Below are 18201 nucleotides of genomic sequence, written 5' to 3'. Positions count from 1 at the left end.
CTGATGGGAAGAGCCGACTCATTGGAAAAGACTCTGATGCAAGAGAAGGGGGTGACAGAGGATGGGATGGTTGGATGGCATCACCGACTCAATGGACATGAGTTTGAGCTAATTCCGGGAGATAGTGAAGGACAGGGAAGCCTGGCATGCTTCCATGGGGTCACAAAGAATCTGACATGACTTAGTGACTGAACAAACAAGCAAAGGTTTCCAAAGGTACCCAGAACAGCACATTTCCCCCTAATTTCCTTCAATGAGGTTGTTTCATAAACTTGTGATGCACTTTCTCTTCACCATCTGCATTTCTCCCTGGGATTCCCCAACCTCCAAAATGATTTTTTAAAATTTGCATACTTTAGGTCTGCTTTTTGTGCTACACAGTTCAGTCAGATCAGATCAGATCAGATCAGATCAGTCGCTCAGTTGTGTCTGACTCTTTGCGACCCCGTGAATCACAGCACGCCAGGCCTCCCTGTCCATCACCAACTCCCGGAGTTCACTCAGACTCACGTCCATCGAGTCAGTGATGCCATCCAGCCATCTCATCCTCTGTCGTCCCCTTCTCCTCCTGCCCCCAATCCCTCCCAGCATCAGTCTTTTCCAATGAGTCAACTCTTCGCATGAGGTGGCCAAAGGACTGGAGTTTCAGCTTTAGCATCATTCCTTCCAAAGGAATCCCAGGGCTGATCTCCTTCAGAATGGACTGGTTGGATCTCCTTGCACTCCAAGGGACTCTCAAGAGTCTTCTCCAACACCACAGTTCAAAAGCATCAATTCTTCGGTGCTCAGCCTTCTTCACAGTCCAAATCTCACATCCATACATGACCACAGGAAAAACCATAGCCTTGACTAGACGGACCTTTGTTGGGAAAGTAATGTCTCTGCTTTTGAATATGCCATCTAGGTTGGTCATAATTTTCCTTCCAAGGAGTAAGCGTCTTTTAATTTCATGGCTGCAGTCACCATCTGCAGTGATTTTGGAGCCCAGAAAAATAAAGTCTGACACTGTTTCCACTGTTTCCCCATCTATTTCCCATGAAGTGATGGGACCAGATGCCATGATCTTCGTTTTCTGAATGTTGAGCTTTAAGCCAACTTTTTCACTCTCCACTTTCACTTTCATAAAGAGGCTTTTGAGTTCCTCTTCACTTTCTGCCATAAGGGTGGTGTCATCTGCATATCTCAGGTTATTGATATTTCTCCCGGGAATCTTGATTCCAGCTTGTGTTTCTTCCAGTCCAGTGTTTCGCATAATATACTCTACATATAAGTTAAATAAGCGGGGTGACAATATACAGCCTTGACGTACTCCTTTTCCTATTTGGAATCAGTCTGTTGTTCCATGTCCAGTTCTAACTGTTGCTTCCTGACCTGCATACAAATTTCTCAAGAGGCAGATCAGGTGGTCTGGTATTCCCATCTCTTTCAGAATTTTCCACAGTTTCTTGTGATCCACACAGTCAAAGGCTTTGGCATAGTCAATAAAGCAGAAATAGATGTTTTTCTGGAACTCTCTTGCTTTTTCCATGATCTAGTGGGTGTTGGCAATTTGATCTCTGGTTCCTCTGCCTTTTCTAAAACCAGCTTGAACATCAGGAAGTTCACGGTTCACATATTGCTGAAGCCTGGCTTGGAGAATTTTGAGCATTACTTTACTAGCGTGTGAGATGAGTGCAATTGTGCGGTAGTTTGAGCATTCTTTGGCATTGCCTTTCTTTGGGATTGGAATGAAAACTGACCTTTTCCAGTCCTGTGGCCACTGCTGAGTTTTCCAAATTTGCTGGCATATTGAGTGCAGCACTTTCACAGCATCATCTTTCAGGATTTGGAATAGCTCAACTGGAATTCCATCACCTCCACTAGCTTTGTTCGTAGTGATGCTTTCTAAGGCCCATTTGACTTCACATTCCAGGATGTCTGGCTCTAGGTCAGTGATCACACCATCGTGATTATCTGGGTTGTGAAGCTCTTTTTTGTACAGTTTTTCTGTGTATTCTTGCCATCTCTTCTTAATATCTTCTGCTTCTGTTAAGTCCATACCATTTCTATCCTTTATCGAGCCCATCTTTGCATGAAATGTTCCTTTGGTATCTCTGATTTTCTTGAAGAGATCTCTAGTCTTTCCCATTCTGTTGTTTTCCTCTATTTCTTTGCATTGATCACTAAAGAAGGCTTTCTTATCTCTTCTTGCTATTCTTTGGAACTCTGCATTCAGATGCTTATATATCTTTCTTTTCTCCTTTGCTTTTCGCTTCTCTTCTTTTCACAGCTATTTGTAAGGCCTCCCCAGACAGCCATTTTGCTTTTTTGCATTTCTTTTCCATGGGGATGGTCTTGATCCCTGTCTCCTGTACCATGTCACGAACGTCATTCCATAGTTCATCAGGCACTCTCTCTATCAGATCTAGGCCCTTAAATCTATTTCTCAGTTCCACTGTATAATCATAAGGGGTTTGACAAATGCATAATGTCTTGAATCCAAAATTACAGTACCACACAGATCAATTCTATGGCCTTAAAATACCCATTTCACTTGCTTAGACTTATCCTTGGGCAGAGGAGTCTGGTAGGCTGCAGTCCATGGGGTCACTTAGAGTCGGACACTACTGAGCGACTTCACTTTCACTCTTCACTTTCATGCATTGGAGAAGGAAATGGCAACCCACTCCAGTGTTCTTGCCTGGAGAATCCCAGGGACAGGGGAGCCTGGTGGGCTGTTGTCTATGGGGTCGCAAAGAGTCGAACACAACTGAAGCGAATTGGCAGCAGCAGCAGCAGACTTATCCTTTTCCTTCCCTGAGCAGCTTCTTTTGTTTGCTTTTGCATTTGGATGTCATGTAACTGGAATCAGTATGTAGCCTTTTCATATTGGCTTGTTCCTCCGTGTCTTTTTGGGACTCGATAGCTTAAATCTTTTTCTGCTGACCAACATTCCATTGTACGGAGGTGCCACAGTTTGCTCATTTAGCCACATTTTAAAGCAGCAGAACCCAGGATTTTTGGTACCAGGGACTGGTTTTATGTAGGACAGTTTTTCCATGGACAGAAGGTGGGAGGGGGTGGGGGTGATCTCAGGACGACTCCAGCGCGTTACATTTATTGTGCGCTTCATTTCTTTATTATTACATCAGTTCCAGCTCAGACACTAGATCGTGGGAGCTGAGGATCCCTGTTTTAAAGGACATCTGGATTGTTTCCAGTTTGGGGTGATTATGAATAAAGGTGCTGTAAATATTTTCATGCAGCTTTTTGTGTGAGGGTAGGTCTTCAATTCAATCGGGTAAATCCCTAGTGAATAATATACTATGACCTTGTGTCCTGCAACCTTGCTATAATAATTATTATTATTATAGTATATAATAATAATATACTATATAAATAATGTTATTTATAAATAATATATTTATAAATATATACATATATTTATATGCATATAAATAATATGCATTTAGCTTTGTGGAAGACTGCCCAACTGCTTTCCACAGTGGTTTTATCATTTTGCATTCCCACTCAGTGGGAGTTGCAAAGAGTTCCTGCTGCTTCACATCCTTGTCAGCATTTGGTATTGTTAGATTTGAGCCATTATAATACCCTTATATTAGTAACTAATTGCAAGTTATTGTTTTAACTTGTAATTCCCTAATGACAAATGATGATGGGCTTCTTTTCATATGCTTATTTGCCATCTGTATATCTTGATGAGCTATCTTTTTAGATATTTTGCCATTTAACTGAGTTGCTTTCTTATGATTGAGCTCTAAGTATATTTTGAATATATATTTGAATTTTTTTTGAATATTTTGAATAGCAGTCCTTTATTAAGCATGTATTTTATAATTACTTTCTCCCAGTTTGTAGCTTGTCTTTTCATTCTCTTAACTGAATCTTTCACAGAGCACTTTTTACTTTAAATAAAATCCAACTTACCAATATTTTCTTTCCTGGATCTTGCTTTTGGTGTTATATCTAAAAACTCATCAATTTTTCCATTTTATCTTCTGAAAGTTCTACAGTTTCACATTTAGGTCCATGATCCACTTTGGGTTTATTTTTGTGAAATATGTAAGTTCTATGTCTGCTGCTAAGTCGCTTCAGTCGTGTCCAACTCTGTGTGACCCCAGAGATGACAGCCCACCAGGCTCCCCCGTCCCTGGGATTCTCCAGGCAAGAACACTGGAGTGGGTTGCCATTTCCTTCTCCAATGCATGAAAGTGAAAAGTGAAAGTGAAGTCGCTCAGTCGTGCCCGACTCTTAGCGACCCCATGGACTGCAGCCTACCAGGCTCCTCCGTCCATGGGATTTTCCAGGCAAGAGTACTGGAGTGGGGTGCCATTGCCTCTCCAAGTTCTATGTCTAGATTATTATTATTTTTTGCATATGAATGATCAATTTTTTCAGTACCATTTAAAGTAAAAGTATCCTTGTACCAAGTAAAAATATCCTTGCTCCACTGAATTGCCTTCACTCCTTTATCGTGGATCAGTTGACTATATCTATGGGGGTCTATTTATGGGCTCTCTCCTTTTTTCCATTGATCTATGTGTTCTTCCTTTCACCAAAACCGCACTGTATTCATTACTACAGTTTTATGGTAAGTCTTGAAGTAGGGTAGTGTCAGTCCTCCAACACCGTTCTTCACTGTTGTGCTGTCTATTCTAGGTCATTTGCCTTTCCACATGAAGTGTAGAATCAGTTGGTCAATGTTCACAAAACAGTTTGCTGGGATTTTGAATGGGATTACAGAACCTATAGATCAAGTTGGAAGGAATCAACAGCTTGAAAGTATTGAACTTTCCGATCCAGGAACACTGATTATATTTACATTGACTTGAGACCTTCTCAGTTTTTGCATATAGCTCTTGTGAATATTTTGCTGGATTTATAAATAAGTATTTCCTTCTTTGGGTGCTATTGTAAATGATATTGTGTTTTAATTTCAAATTCCAATTATTCATTGCTAGCATATAAGAAAGTAATTGACTTTTTCATATTGACCTTGTATCCTGCAACCTTGCTATGATCACTTATTAATTCCAGGAAATGTCTGTTGATTTTTTGGGAGTTTTCCATATAGACAGTCATGTCATCCACAAACAGAGATGGTTTTATTTCTTCCTTCCCAATCTATATACCTTTTATTTCCTCTTTTTTTGTCTTATTGCACTAAAGCTAGGACTTCCAGTACAATGTCGAACTGGAGTGGTGAGAGGAGACATTCTCGCCTTCTTCCGTATCTTAAGAGGAAATTATCCAGTTTCTCACCATTAAGTATGTTAGGTTAGGACAGGATTTTGTAGATATTCTTATCAAGTTGAGAAAGTTTCCCTCTATTCCTAGTTTGCTGAGAGTTTTTATATGAATGAGTGTTGGACCCTGTCAGATTCTTCTTCTACATCTATTGGTATAATCATGTAAATTTTCTTCCTTATCCTCTTGATGTGGTTGCTTACATAAATTAATTTTTAATTGTTGAACCAGCCTTACCTACCTGGGACAAATTCCACTTGGTCATGGTGTATAATTCTTTTCATGCATGGTTTAATTCAATTTGCTAATATTTTGTTTAGGATTTTTATATTTATGTTCATGAGAGATGCTGGTCTAGAGTTTCTTTTTCTCATAATATCTTTATCTGGTTGAAGTATTAGGTTGAAGTGCTGGCCTCAAAGAATGAATTCTGATGTATTACCTCTGCTTCTAATCCCTGGAGAGATTGTAGAGAATTGGTATCATTTCTTCCTTACATAGTTGGTAGAATTCATCAGTGAAATCATCTGGACTTGGTGCTTTTTGTTTTGGAAGGTTATTAATTGCTGATTCACTTTTTAAAAACAGACATTAATCAGATGATTTATTTCTCCTTGTGTGAGTTGTGGTATAGTTTGAGTTTTTCAAGGAATTAGTCTATATGTGGGCATAGGGTTGTTCATAATATTAATTTATTTTCTTTTATGTCCATGAGATCAGTAATAATGATCCTTTCTTCTGTTCTGATATTAGTAATATATATTCTCTCTCTTACTTTTCTTGGTTAACTGGCTAGAGGTTTATTAAATTTATTGATCTCCTCAAAGAACTAGCTTTTGAACCAGTCTTGAACTCCTCCTCTCAGCATGACTTGTAATTTTTCGTTGAGAAGTTCTTATTCAGGCTCTTATTTGGGTATTAAGAACCTTTAGTGTGGGGTTCTGTGTTAATCTGGCTGGACTAGCCCATAGGAGTGGGACTATGTTTGATATTTGCTCTGTGTCAGACTCTTCAATTTCCATTAGTACACTTGTTTGTGTCTCTCTTTTCGTCTTTGGTTTCCCTAAAAACTCATTGTAGTTTGTGTGGCTTGCAGCCCTTTTAGCCATAATGCACTGTTATACTGGACACCAGATGATGGGGTCCACCAGGAGGCAGTGGAAGCATTCTATCATTCTGTGTTTATCTTTCAGTGAGCTCCATCCCTGGAATATGACCTTCACAGGTGTTTCTGAACTTTTTGTTTTCCCATTAGGTGAGACAGGAAGGCTAGAAGGGCCTGGGGTTGGGTCATTTCCCTTTTTCTCCTAAGGCTAAGGCTCTTATCTTATCGGCTTTCTCTTATCGGCTAAGGCTCTGATAAATTCTTAGGCCTTTGTGGTGGCGAACACTTATTCAAAATGATTAATTTTCCCCTGCAAGCCTGTTGGAAACACAAAAATTTTCCTTGGCTTTTTACCATGAGAAGACCTGTTGGGGTTCCAGGAGGTAAAATCTACAAAAATATGAGGGGTCCCTAAGACTGTGGCCCCTGGAGGTTCCCGCTCTCACACTGGCCAGAACTCTGCTCCCAGCAATTCTTCCAAGTTACCCATTGAGCATTTCTTCCAGTCTATGGCTCTGGCAGCTTCTGTTCCCAATAAGCAGATCTTGGTTATGATTCCCTACATGCATCTGTTTTTCCAGATTTAGGGGTGATGGCTTTTCCTGGGAAACAATTCAAACAGGGACAGATTTTATTTTGGGAGGCTCCAAAATCACTGCAGATGGTGACTGCATCCATGAAATTAAAAGATGCTTGCCCCTTGGAAGAAAAGTTATGACAAGCCTAGACAGCATATTAAAAAGAAGAGACATTACTTTGCCAACAAAGGTCTGTATAATCGTAGTCAAAGTTATGATTTTTTTCAGTAGTCATGTATAGATGTGAGTTGATATCAGACTGAGCACCGAAGAACTGATGCTTTTGAACTGTGGTGCTGGAGAAGATCTTGGGAGTTCCTTGGACTGCAAGGAGATCAAACCAGTCAATTCTAAAGGAAATCAACCCTGAATATTCATTGGAAGGACTGATGCTGAAGCTGAAGCTCCAATAATTTGGCCACCTGATGTGAAGAACTGACTCATTGGAAAAGACCCTGATGCTAGGAAGGATTGAGGGCAGGAGGAGAAGGGGACAACAGAAGAAGAAATAGTTGGATGGCATCATGGACTCAATGGACATGAGTCTGAGCATGTTTCGAGAGATGGAGAAGGACAGGGAAGCTTGGCGTGCTGCAGTCCATGGGGTCACAAAGCGTCGTACACAAGTGAGCGACTGAACAACAACAATTTTTCCTATGACCTCAGTTCTCTGATAAGTCCAGGAGAAGTCACTGATACTCAGCTTGTTCAGCTTTTTCCCTTGTAGCAAGTGATGATTTCAAGCTTTTTATGTATCAGAGCTGAAACCAGGAGGCCTTCCTATTTTTAAAAATGCCATCTTTTTAAAGATCAGAAAACTGAGGCTCACTGTGGTAAGCTGAGCAACTAGAGTTGTCTGACTTCTAAGCCAGGGCTCTTCTCTTCACAGCCTGCCCCTCATTCCTGGAAATACATCTCATAGAACCAGTCCAGGGAACACTCCCAGACAAAGCAGATGGCAGAGTAGGGGGGTATGGCAAGGCAGGATACACAGATGTGATATCTGAAAAAAACATTACATTCAAGTCTCCTAATGGAGAATGTAGATTAATGGGGGAGGGGTGGTATTCACTTTAGCTTTACAAAAGCATTCAGAAAAGCATTCTTTTATTAGTACACTGCTTTTACAGTGTATGGTTAAATTTACACAAATGTTATTTACAAGTCATAGCCCTTGAATGCATTCAGAGTCAACTGATGGTACTGAACATTCACTGTGCATCTAGAAATTCTCACAGGGAGATGTTCTCAGTCCCGAGTCTGGAAGGTGGGCTCTTATGTGCATGACGTGCTAAGTTGCTTCCGTCGTGTCTGACTCTTTGAAACCCCAGGGACCGTAGCCTGCCAGGCTTCTCTGTCCATGGGATTTTCGAAACAAGAATACTGGAGTGGGTTGCTGTGCCCTCCTCCAGGGAATCTTCCTGACCCAGGGATCCAATCTGAGTCTCTTATGTCTCCTGCATTGGCAGACGTGTTCTTTACCACTAGCGCCACCTGGGAAGCTCCTCGTATTTGCAGTGTTTACATTTTGCAGATAAGGAAAGTGTGATTCAGAGATATTGAAGGAATATCAATAGCCTTGATGTAAGAGAAAATAACTAATGAGGTTGGATTTTTGTTTCCTCTCTGCAACTAATTAGTTATGTGACCTTGACCAAGTTATTTAATTTCTCTGAACTATATTTCACAAAGGGAGTAAAAATTATCACCTCCCAGGGTAAGTTAGATAATGTACAAAAAGCACTTAATCACAACTGTAATAATATGTAACAGTTACATATAAATTTATATATGGTATTTCATATATATTTTATAGTAATAATTATTATGGAGTAACTATTATAGTATATTATTATATTATACTATATTATAGTAATTATAGTTAATATGTTATATATAATGATATATTATTAATGTATTGGTGAAGGTTACAGCATCAATTCATGAAACTTCATCAAAAACTTCACTATATGGTCCCTTGTAAAAAGAGCCAGGAGCTTCCTGAACCTTATAAACATGTTAAAAGCTCTAGTTCTGGTAGGTCCTACATAATCTTAAATGCCAAAAGAAACAAGTTAAAAATGCTTGCTGTGCTTAGTCACTCAGCTATGTCTGACTCATCATGACCCCATGGACTGCAGACCACCAGGCTCCTCTGTCCATGGGGATTCTCCAGGCAAGAATACTGGAGTGGGTTGCCATGCCCTCCTCCAGGGGATCTTCCCAACTCAGGGATCGAACCCAGGTCTCCTGCATTGCAGGTAGATTCTTTACCATTTGCGCCACCAGGGAAGCCCAAGTTAAAAGTTAGGTTATATGTTAAAAACAAGTTGGGTTATTTTTGGATGACAAGGCTGTTTAGGTCAGCTTTTATGGAAACATGTCCATCAAATTTCATACCAAAGATGTTAACCTGAATAGGCCGTTAGATCCAGGTTTTTGGATACAGTTCATGCAAACCACAGTAAGAGAGCTGGAAACCAGTGCTGGAGTCAGCTACAGGCGCTCTGGGAACTATTACCAGTCCCAGTGTTTGCAGATGTCACCAAGGGCTCCTGAGATGGCCGAGTTCTGATGACGGCTCTGGCAGTGAACCTCCAAGAAGATACACAGAGCAAGGGGTGAAGCCAAAGCATTGGCAGGGGAATGGTCAGCCTCACACGCTGGCTCTTACCTTGAGCCTAGACTGTCATCAGAGACACACAGGGTCTCTCCACCTGTTCCTGTGGGGCCATGCAATAACAGTAGATGGACTATGAGGGGCAAAGAAGTAGAGAACATTCTAGAGGCCAGCTGTATCTTTGTGCTAACCCAGAACGGTTCCTTTGGCACCACCACAAGACCCAAATCTGTGCTTGACCACTGAAGGCATCCTTAGGCTCCTGGCTTTGTCAGAATGGGTCACCCTAAGAGATGCAACAATCACAGTCACCTGGTTACCTCCAAGGTATCCTCAGGACCACAGAGCACATCTGAGGAGACATAAAATAGTGCAGCTGTGTGGCAGGACACAGTAACAGCGCCTCAGGGAGAAGGGGAGTGACTGCGGGAGCCCAGTTCTGGGGGGCGGAGCACAGGCAAAAGCAAGGTCCCTGGAGAGGCGTTCTGGGCAGTACAGCTTGTGCAGTGGGCATCGGGAAGCACCTGGGGAGGCCACTCCCGCCGGCCGACAGCTGTAGCCAGCCACCGAGGCTCAGAACCGCCAGCAGCAGCAAGTCCTCCAAGGGGCCCCTGACTGCTCATGGGCGGCTGCGTCGCTGGTGCAGCCAGCGTGTGAAGCTCCACAGTGGTGGAGGCAGCGGCAGCTTCAGCTTCGATATGAGCAACCTCATCAGACACGAGGACAGATCCTTTCTAGCATGAGGTACCTCAAAAATCACCAAATAAAAATGGCAGAGGAGTGGTGGGATACAGTTCAAGTCAGTTGGCTCATGTGGTGTTTCCTTTCAAAGGGGATTTCTTTCTAAGTAAATCCACATCTGTGTCTTCGTGGAAACTGAACTCAAACCAACTCAGAGGTAATTATCAGTTATAAAGGAAGGATGGAACAGGGCTACAAACCCTTTCCTTAAGAATCCAGGTTTCTTTTTAAGGACTCTGGAAATTCTATGCTAGGTATTTCCATTTTGAAGATAAGGAAACCATATATTTAAGGGGCTTTTTCTTTGATATGAGAGAGAATAACTAATGAGGTTTGATCCTACTCTCCTTCATTGAAGAAAATTCATTCAAGTGGAATATAGAGGGTGTTCATTTTAATCTACAGGACAGTGGTGACATGACAGCACACGGATGCATTTGTTTAAAAAACAAACGGAAATCTCCTGAGATTCCCCTTTCTAAATAAAATGGTCAAAATTAACTTAGATTTACATATTAGAGGAAACTTAGAAGAATTCTTTTCAGTCCCATGCTACGTAGGAAACAATTTTTATGATAGGCGGAAAGAAAATAAAATACTTGTCTAAGCCAGCACTTCATTTGTCACAGGCAAGTTTTCTGACACAGTGACCAGTCTGAGACCCAGGGCCATGGACAGCGTGAACTGCGGGCCCTTCTCCAGCGTCTCCCCACCCAGCCCATTCTCAGGCCTGCATCGCTGGTTCTCAGAGTGCCATCCCTGGACCAGTAACGTCTGTACCACTTGGGAACTCGTTCAACGTGCAAGTTATTTGGCCTACATTGAGTGAAAAAACTCTGGGGGTGGGACCTGGGCATCTCATTTGACGAGTCCCCCAGCTGATTCTGCTGCACCCGGGGCAGTGAGCAGCTCTGCTCTCAGCATGGCAGCGCCTGTCTCAGGTCCAACAAGCCCAGGCCACGACTGAGGCTATGAGATGGGGAGGTTCCAGTGGGCGTGCCGGGTGGGAGGGGTCTGTGACAACAGGGTCCTGCTTTTCCACGCCCCCCTGGGGACAGAAACCATCCACGCCAAGACAGTTTAATGCTGATGAAGCCAAGTTAGACAGCCTCAGCCTTTTGTTTCTGCCATTCCTAATCCTCCTGTCCTGGGCCGTTGGCAGAAACAGTTCAGCCCAAAAGGAAAGTAGGCTTACTTAAGCCTGGGTTTCTCAGCCGTGGCACCACTGGTGTTTCTGTCATGAGGAGCTGTTCTTGCGTGTGGAGCGGCATCCCTGGCCTCTACTGCTACATGCCAGTAGCCGCTCCCTTCCCTGCTTCCCTCCTGCTAAGGCGTGACAATCACAAATGTTTCCAGATGTTGCTCAGAGTCTCCCGGGGGCAAAACTGCATGGGGCTGAGAGCCACTGACTTAAACCAAACCATTTCCTTCAAAGTGGTAACAAAGGAGGGATGTGTTGGGAAGAGGAGCAGGCTTCCAGCGGCCCCGGGGTGACTCACGTTGTAGGAGCGGCCGTGCCTCTGTCTCCACTGCACCAGCACTATCTGGGCAACGACCAGGGCGCAGAGGAAGATCAGGACCATCTCCACGTGCATGGACTCGTGTCCCCGGTGCATCTTGTACATCCTCTCCTGCTGCAGGCTGCAACCAGCAAAGGCGGTCAGCTGAACAAGCCCTCAACTCTCGGACAGTTAGCAAAACAAGAAAAATAGGCAGGACTCATGAGAAGCAATTGGGAATTTCAAACTGGGGGTTTCTGAAGCTTTGATTACAAAGTTCTCCTAAGTTCTCAGTTCCCCCCTTTCCCCCAGGCTTGGGGGAAGGGACAGCAGAGAAGAGGAGCCTGAGTCTGTCAGTGAAACCAATTCCTCTCTGCCTTTAGCTTGCCCATGTGCTTTTGGCCTCAGCCTTGTCCTTTCAAGGTGAGCAGTGGGGACGGAAGCTCACTGGTGGGCTCTGAAGACCTGGGTTCCAACCTCCCATCTGCCACATCATCCCCTTGGGAAAGTCAGTTATTTTCTCTGCACCTCAGTTTCCTCATTTTCAAATCTAAAATAATGATCTCTCTGTACCTCACAAGATAGGTGCTCTATAACTGTAGAGCACATATATATGATATTTTATTTGTATCTGTATGAACAATAGTCTTCCCTGGTGGCTCAGATGGTAAAGAATCTGCCTTCAATGTGGGAGACCCAGGTTTGATACCTGGGTCAGGAAGATCCTCTGGAGAAAGAAACAGTAACCCACTCCAGTATTCTTGTCTGGAAAATCCCATGGACAGAGGAGTCTGGCGGGCTACAGTCCATGCGGTCGCAAAGAGTCAGACACAACTGAGAAACTAACACTTTCACTTTCATATGAAGAATAACACTTACTATTATGTTGTATCATATGAAATTGCCATTTTTGAAAGTAAAAAAGCCCTCCAATCAAATATTGGCAATTTCAAGTAATTTCTAACATTCTTACGTAAAAGGAGATGGTGCCTATGGAGAGAATACTATTTGTGGGGCTACGGAAACCTCGGAGTTGTAGAAATTATTTTCATCATAAGGAGAAAGAAGAGGCCTAAGTATTATCTTAGGCACAAACATTCAGAGGATGACTAAATGCTTCCGTGTTTAGTTGGGCTTTTAATTTTATACAGTGGTAGATAAAACCACTGAAGTAGCAAGTCACCTGGTTTAACCTCCTACAGAGCAGAGCTGCTTGACCGGGACTGTGATCTGGAAATCACTGAGGAGCTTTTAAAAATCACAGTGTCCAGGCTGGAACCCCACAGCAATGGAGTGACCATTGCTTGGTGTTCTAGGCTGAACTGGGTTCCCTCAAAATTCATAAGCTGAAGTGCTAACCCCCAGGACCTCAGAATGTGACTGTGTTTGGAGAAAGGGTCTTTAAAGAGGTAATTAAGGTAAATGGGGTCATTAAGACGGGTCCTAACCAACATGACTGGTGTCCTTATGAGAAGGGGAGGTGAGGACACGGGGAAGACCGTCTGGATACACAGGCAGAAGCCAAGGAGAGAGGCTTCAAAAAGAACCAAAGCCTGCGGCCCCTGGGTCTTGGACTTGAAGCCTCTAGATCTGTGAGAAAATAGGTTTTTGTTGTTTTAGCACCCAGTCTGCATGATCTGCTACGGCAGCCTGAGCAAATGCATAGAGATTTCCAGGATGCGATTGAGGCATCAGTAATTTTCACAGTTCCTCTTATGATTCTAAAGTGCAGCCTAAATTAGGATCTACTAACCCAGAGGAAGAGAGAGTGGTTCAGGAATTAGGTAAAATGGAATAGTATTTAATATGAACCTTGACAATTACTTCATAACTATTGGTTAGCATCATCTTCTACCCCAAGTGAGGCACTATCAGTCACAGAATCTCTTAGTTTGCATTTAGTTAGGGCACTGATCAGACAGCACTTCAGGGTAATATCCTGTGACCTTTTAAAGCCACTTATTGGGTACCTGGTTTGGGTCTCTCTCCACCAGCATTTCTACAGAGCTACCTCAGCAAGGGCTCCATCCAAATCCCAGGGGTGCCCCCTGCTGGAAAACGCACAGAAATGAGCCCACAGAGCCTCCTAAATATTTCTGCTTGCTGCTGCTGCTGCTAAGTCGCTTTAGTCGTGTCCGACTCTGTGCGACCCCACAGACAGCAGCCCACCAGGCTCCTCTGTCCCTGGGATTCTCCAGGCAAGAACACTGGAGTGGGTTGCCATTTCCTTCTCCAATGCATGCATGCACGCTAAGTCGCTTCAGTCATGTCCAACTCTGTGTGACCCTATGGATTGCAGCCCACCAGGCTCCTCTGTCCCTGGGATTCCCCAGGCAAGAGTACTGGAGTGGGTTGCCGTTTCCTTCTCCGTTAACTTACTAACTTGTGCTGTTAAAGCGCTGCACTGTTTGAACCTCCTGTGTTCCCAGCATTTCCATGAATAATTAATAATTTCTCAACTATTCTCAAACTGCTCAGAAATCTATCTTCTCAGATAAAATCTGAGACTGTTAGTGCTGGGAGGTACCATAGATGTGCTGAGACCCCTTCATTGATCAAATGGAGAAGCTGAAGTCCGTATTAGGTAAACAACCTGAATAAGATTATGTGACTATTGGTCTCTGTATTGGAAGCTGAGCTTAGGAGCTGAGAATGATTTCTAGAAGCTCTTTAAAAAATATATTCATTCTTCTGAAGAAATGGGAAGTGAAAAAAATAAACGGGTACAAGCACTTAGTTACAGTTTTTACATTCCAGGTCCAAAATAACTATTTAACACTCTGTGTAATACACAGATAGAAGAGTGGGTTTGTCATCAGTCGAATAGGACTTGCATAGATATCAAACAAAATATACTTTATAACATTAACGATTTTGTGAATATATGGTGAAAATGCATCTTAGATGGTTAACCTACGTGGAAGTACTTTGGAAAGTATAAACTAGTGTAGAATGTAACATATCATCTGTTTTGATTAGGAATACATTCATAATTGGTGACCATAATGCAAAAAAAAGGAAGAACTGTTTTATTTCATTCGGTGCCCACAGGAGTCCAATGGCCCCAGAGTAGGTACCATAACACAGAAGAAATAGCCTAAAAGGAAAACAAGATGTATCTTGTGCCTAAAAGGACAAGGACATATAAGGACATATATTGAAGGACATATACATTTGTGGAACAGCATGTAGCCCATTGCAGAAGGCAGATGAAACCCCTGCAGTTTGGGTCTATACAATCATTGCGCATACATGGCTTTGCTAACCCACCTTCTATCCTGGGGAATTATAGTAAAATGATGGCTGCATTTAATTTCTCAAACTATTACAATGGAAATCTAATTTTTAGTATATCAGCTATTAAAAAAATACAAATCACTTACTTCCACTCATCATCCGCAGAAAGCTTTGTGTGAGAGATCTGAAAAACATAAGAGATCCCTTCTCAAAATTTTCTTGTTTCCTTAGCTTCCATTTTACAGCATTACATGAGAAACGCAAACCATGAAAAATACTGATGTTTCCTAGTACTGTAATAGTTTAGAATGAAAGCTGTAACAAAATATTTAATTACGGAACTAAAAACACACACACATACACCCACACAAAACAGGAATCAGGTCACTATTAATAAATACTTGATTCTGCTCTCCAAGGTCAGGAAACCAAATGAGGCTCCATGCCTGTGGTTTTCTTTGGCAATTCAGTCAAAGTTGTAGGAAGTGGTCTCCCAACAGGCAGTGCCCCCCTGGCTTCTGGTGTAATCTATGAATTGGAGAGCTTGTGAAAAACATTTGTTTTGCTGATGCCTTAAATGATGCCAGTGAGAACTTGGAGATGACATTCTCCAGGTTCAAGGATGTAGAGTCAGAGCTGACCAGCTTCTCGTTTGGAGCACTGTTGTGTCCTCCTGTTCCTTGAAACCCTTAAACCCTGATCACAGGGAAGGGGGCAATCTGGCCCAGCCCGTGGGCTGGGTGGGAGAGCATACAGATCATTCCCAGGAAAGTGCTTGAGACTGACCTACAGGGTGCACCCACGTGCTGCTGATCCACTGTGTGGATCACAATAAACTGTGGAAAGTTCTGAAAGAGATGGGAATACCAGACCACCTGACCTGCCTCTTGAGAAACCTATATGCAGGTCAGGAAACAACAGTTAGAACTGGACATGGAACAAAAGACTGGTTCCAAATAGGAAAAGGAGTACGTCAAGGCTGTATATTGTCACCCTGCTTATTTAACTTCTATGCAGAGTACATCATGAGAAACGCTGGACTGGAAGAAACACAAGCTGGAATCAAGATTGCCGGGAGAAATATCAATAACCTGAGATATGCAGATGACACCACCCTTATGGCAGAAAGTGAAGAGGAACTCAAAAGCCTCTTGATGAAAGTGAAAGTGGAGAGTGAAAAAGTTGGCTTAAAGCTCAACATTCAGAAAATAAAGATCATGGCCTCTGGTCCCATCACTTCATGGGAAATAGATGGGGAAACAGTGTCAGACTTTATTTTTTGGGCTCCAAAATCACTGCAGATGGTGACTGTAGCCATGAAATTAAAAGACGCTTACTCCTTGGAAGGAAAGATATTACTAACCTAGATGGCATATTCAAAAGCAGAGACATTACTTTCTCAACAAAGGTCTGTCTAGTCAAGGCTATGATTTTTCCTGTGGTCATGTATGGATGTGAGAGTTGGACTGTGAAGAAGGCTGAGTGCGGAAGAATTGATGTTTCTGAACTGTGGTGTTGGAGAAGACTCTTGAGAGTCCCTTGGACTGCAAGGAGATCCAACCAGTCCATTCTGAAGGAGATCAGCCCTGGGATTTCTTTGGAAGGAATGATGTTAAAGCTGAAACTCCAGTACTTTGGCCACCTCGTGCGAAGAGTTGACTCATTGGAAAAGACTCTGATGCTGGGAGGGATTGGGGGCAGGAGGAGAAGGGGACGACAAAGGATGAGATGGCTGGATGGCATCACTGACTTGATGGACGTGAGTCTGAGTGAACTCCGGGAGTTTGTGATGGACAGGGAGGCCTGGTGTGCTGTGATTCATGGGGTCGCAAAGAGTCAGACACGACTGAGCGACTGAACTGAACTTAACTGAAGGCTAATCTTTGGAAAGACATCATTGTATAACTTTCATGGAGAATACAGACAGCTTAACCTCTAGTCCAGTAGCATCAAAAGCTAAAATCCCCAATGATGGCAAAGAAGAAAAGGCCTTGTGTAATAAAGCTTTTATTACACAAATCAGACATTAAATAGGTTTTCTTTTTTCCCTTCTTTGTTTTCTTGAAATCAGCTCAGTTCAGTTCAGTTGCTCAGTTCAGTTCAGTTGCTCAGTCATGTCTGACTCTTTGCGACCCCACGAACCACAGCACGCCAGGCCTCCCTGTCCATCACCAACTCCCAGAGTCCACCCAAACTCATGTCCATTGAGTCGGTGATGCCATCCAACCATCTCATCCTCTGTTGTCCCCTTCTCCTCCTGCCCTCGATCTTTCCCAGCATCAGGGTCTTTTCCAATGAGTTAGCTCTTCGTATCAAATGGCCAAAGTATTGGAGTCTCAGCTTCAACATCAGTCCTTCCAATGAATACCCAGGTCTGATCTCCTTCAGAATGGACTGGTTGGATCTCCTTGCAGTCCAAGGGACTCTCAAGAGTCTTCTCCAACACCACAGTTCAAAATCATCAATTCTTCTGTGCTCAGCTTTCTTTATAGTCCAACTCTCACATCCATACATGACTACTGGAAAAACCATAGTTGCTCCATTGTGTGCAACTCTTTGCGACCCCATGGTCTGCAGCACGTCAGGCTTCCCTGTCCATCACCAACTCCCGGAGCTTACTCAAATTCATGTGCATAGTGTCTTGAGATGGCAGAAGCAATTCCTCTGTGTGTGTGTGTGTGTGTGTGTGAAGCAATTCTGACAGATGGAAAGAAACAACACTATCCATAGTTCAGGCTAGGAGTCCTCTGACTCAGTTTCCATAAGACATGTGTGCCTTGGTCAGAGACTGGAGCGGTTCCTTATAAGGGGGATGAAAGCTCCGGGAGACACAGCTTAGCTGAGGTTTAGGCAGGTTTAGGACTTGCTGGGTGATGGTGGAGAGGAGGTGGTTGGGGCAGCAACTGCTGCCTGCAGCTTCCCTGGGGCTCTCTGCCACTGACTGATCCTACCAGGCAGTCCCTGATATCCAAATTAAGGTTGTGGCACTTGGGCTCAAGGCAGCCTTCCAGTGGCAGCCCTCAGGGAAAAGCAGGGCCAAGTCCCCTCCTTAGTGGGATGTGGCCAACTTAACTGGCTTCTGCTTTGGGAATGAGCCTTGTAGCCACACAGACCCATCCAGTACCAAACACTGAGCTGACTGGAGCTCTGGGTAACCCAGGCGCATCACCAACC

General features: G+C 43.2%; 1 protein-coding gene across 6 annotated transcripts in view; it reads right to left on the bottom strand.

Moving 5' to 3' along the window:
• Positions 1–18201, bottom strand: part of RNF175 (ring finger protein 175) — a 67646-nt gene that overhangs the window by 42548 nt on the left and 6897 nt on the right. For 5 of the 6 annotated variants that reach the window (XR_009490954.1, XR_009490955.1, NM_001193184.2 and 2 more), the window contains exons 2-3: positions 15174–15211; positions 11791–11932 (exon numbers count right to left, since the gene is read on the bottom strand). The exons of the other annotated variant lie outside the window; for it this stretch is intronic. Coding sequence is in view for 3 of the 5 variants with exons in the window: in NM_001193184.2 (NP_001180113.1) it covers positions 11791–11932; positions 15174–15211 (180 nt within the window). In the remaining 2 variants the exon portion in view is untranslated. The remainder of the gene's footprint in view (positions 1–11790; positions 11933–15173; positions 15212–18201) is intronic. 6 annotated transcript variants of the gene reach the window in all.

The sequence above is a fragment of the Bos taurus genome, chromosome 17 (genome assembly GCF_002263795.3).
Source record: "Bos taurus isolate L1 Dominette 01449 registration number 42190680 breed Hereford chromosome 17, ARS-UCD2.0, whole genome shotgun sequence".
NCBI lineage: Eukaryota > Metazoa > Chordata > Mammalia > Artiodactyla > Bovidae > Bos > Bos taurus.
Note: the sequence above shows the minus strand (reverse complement) of the source record. Positions and strands in the feature narration are given on the sequence as shown.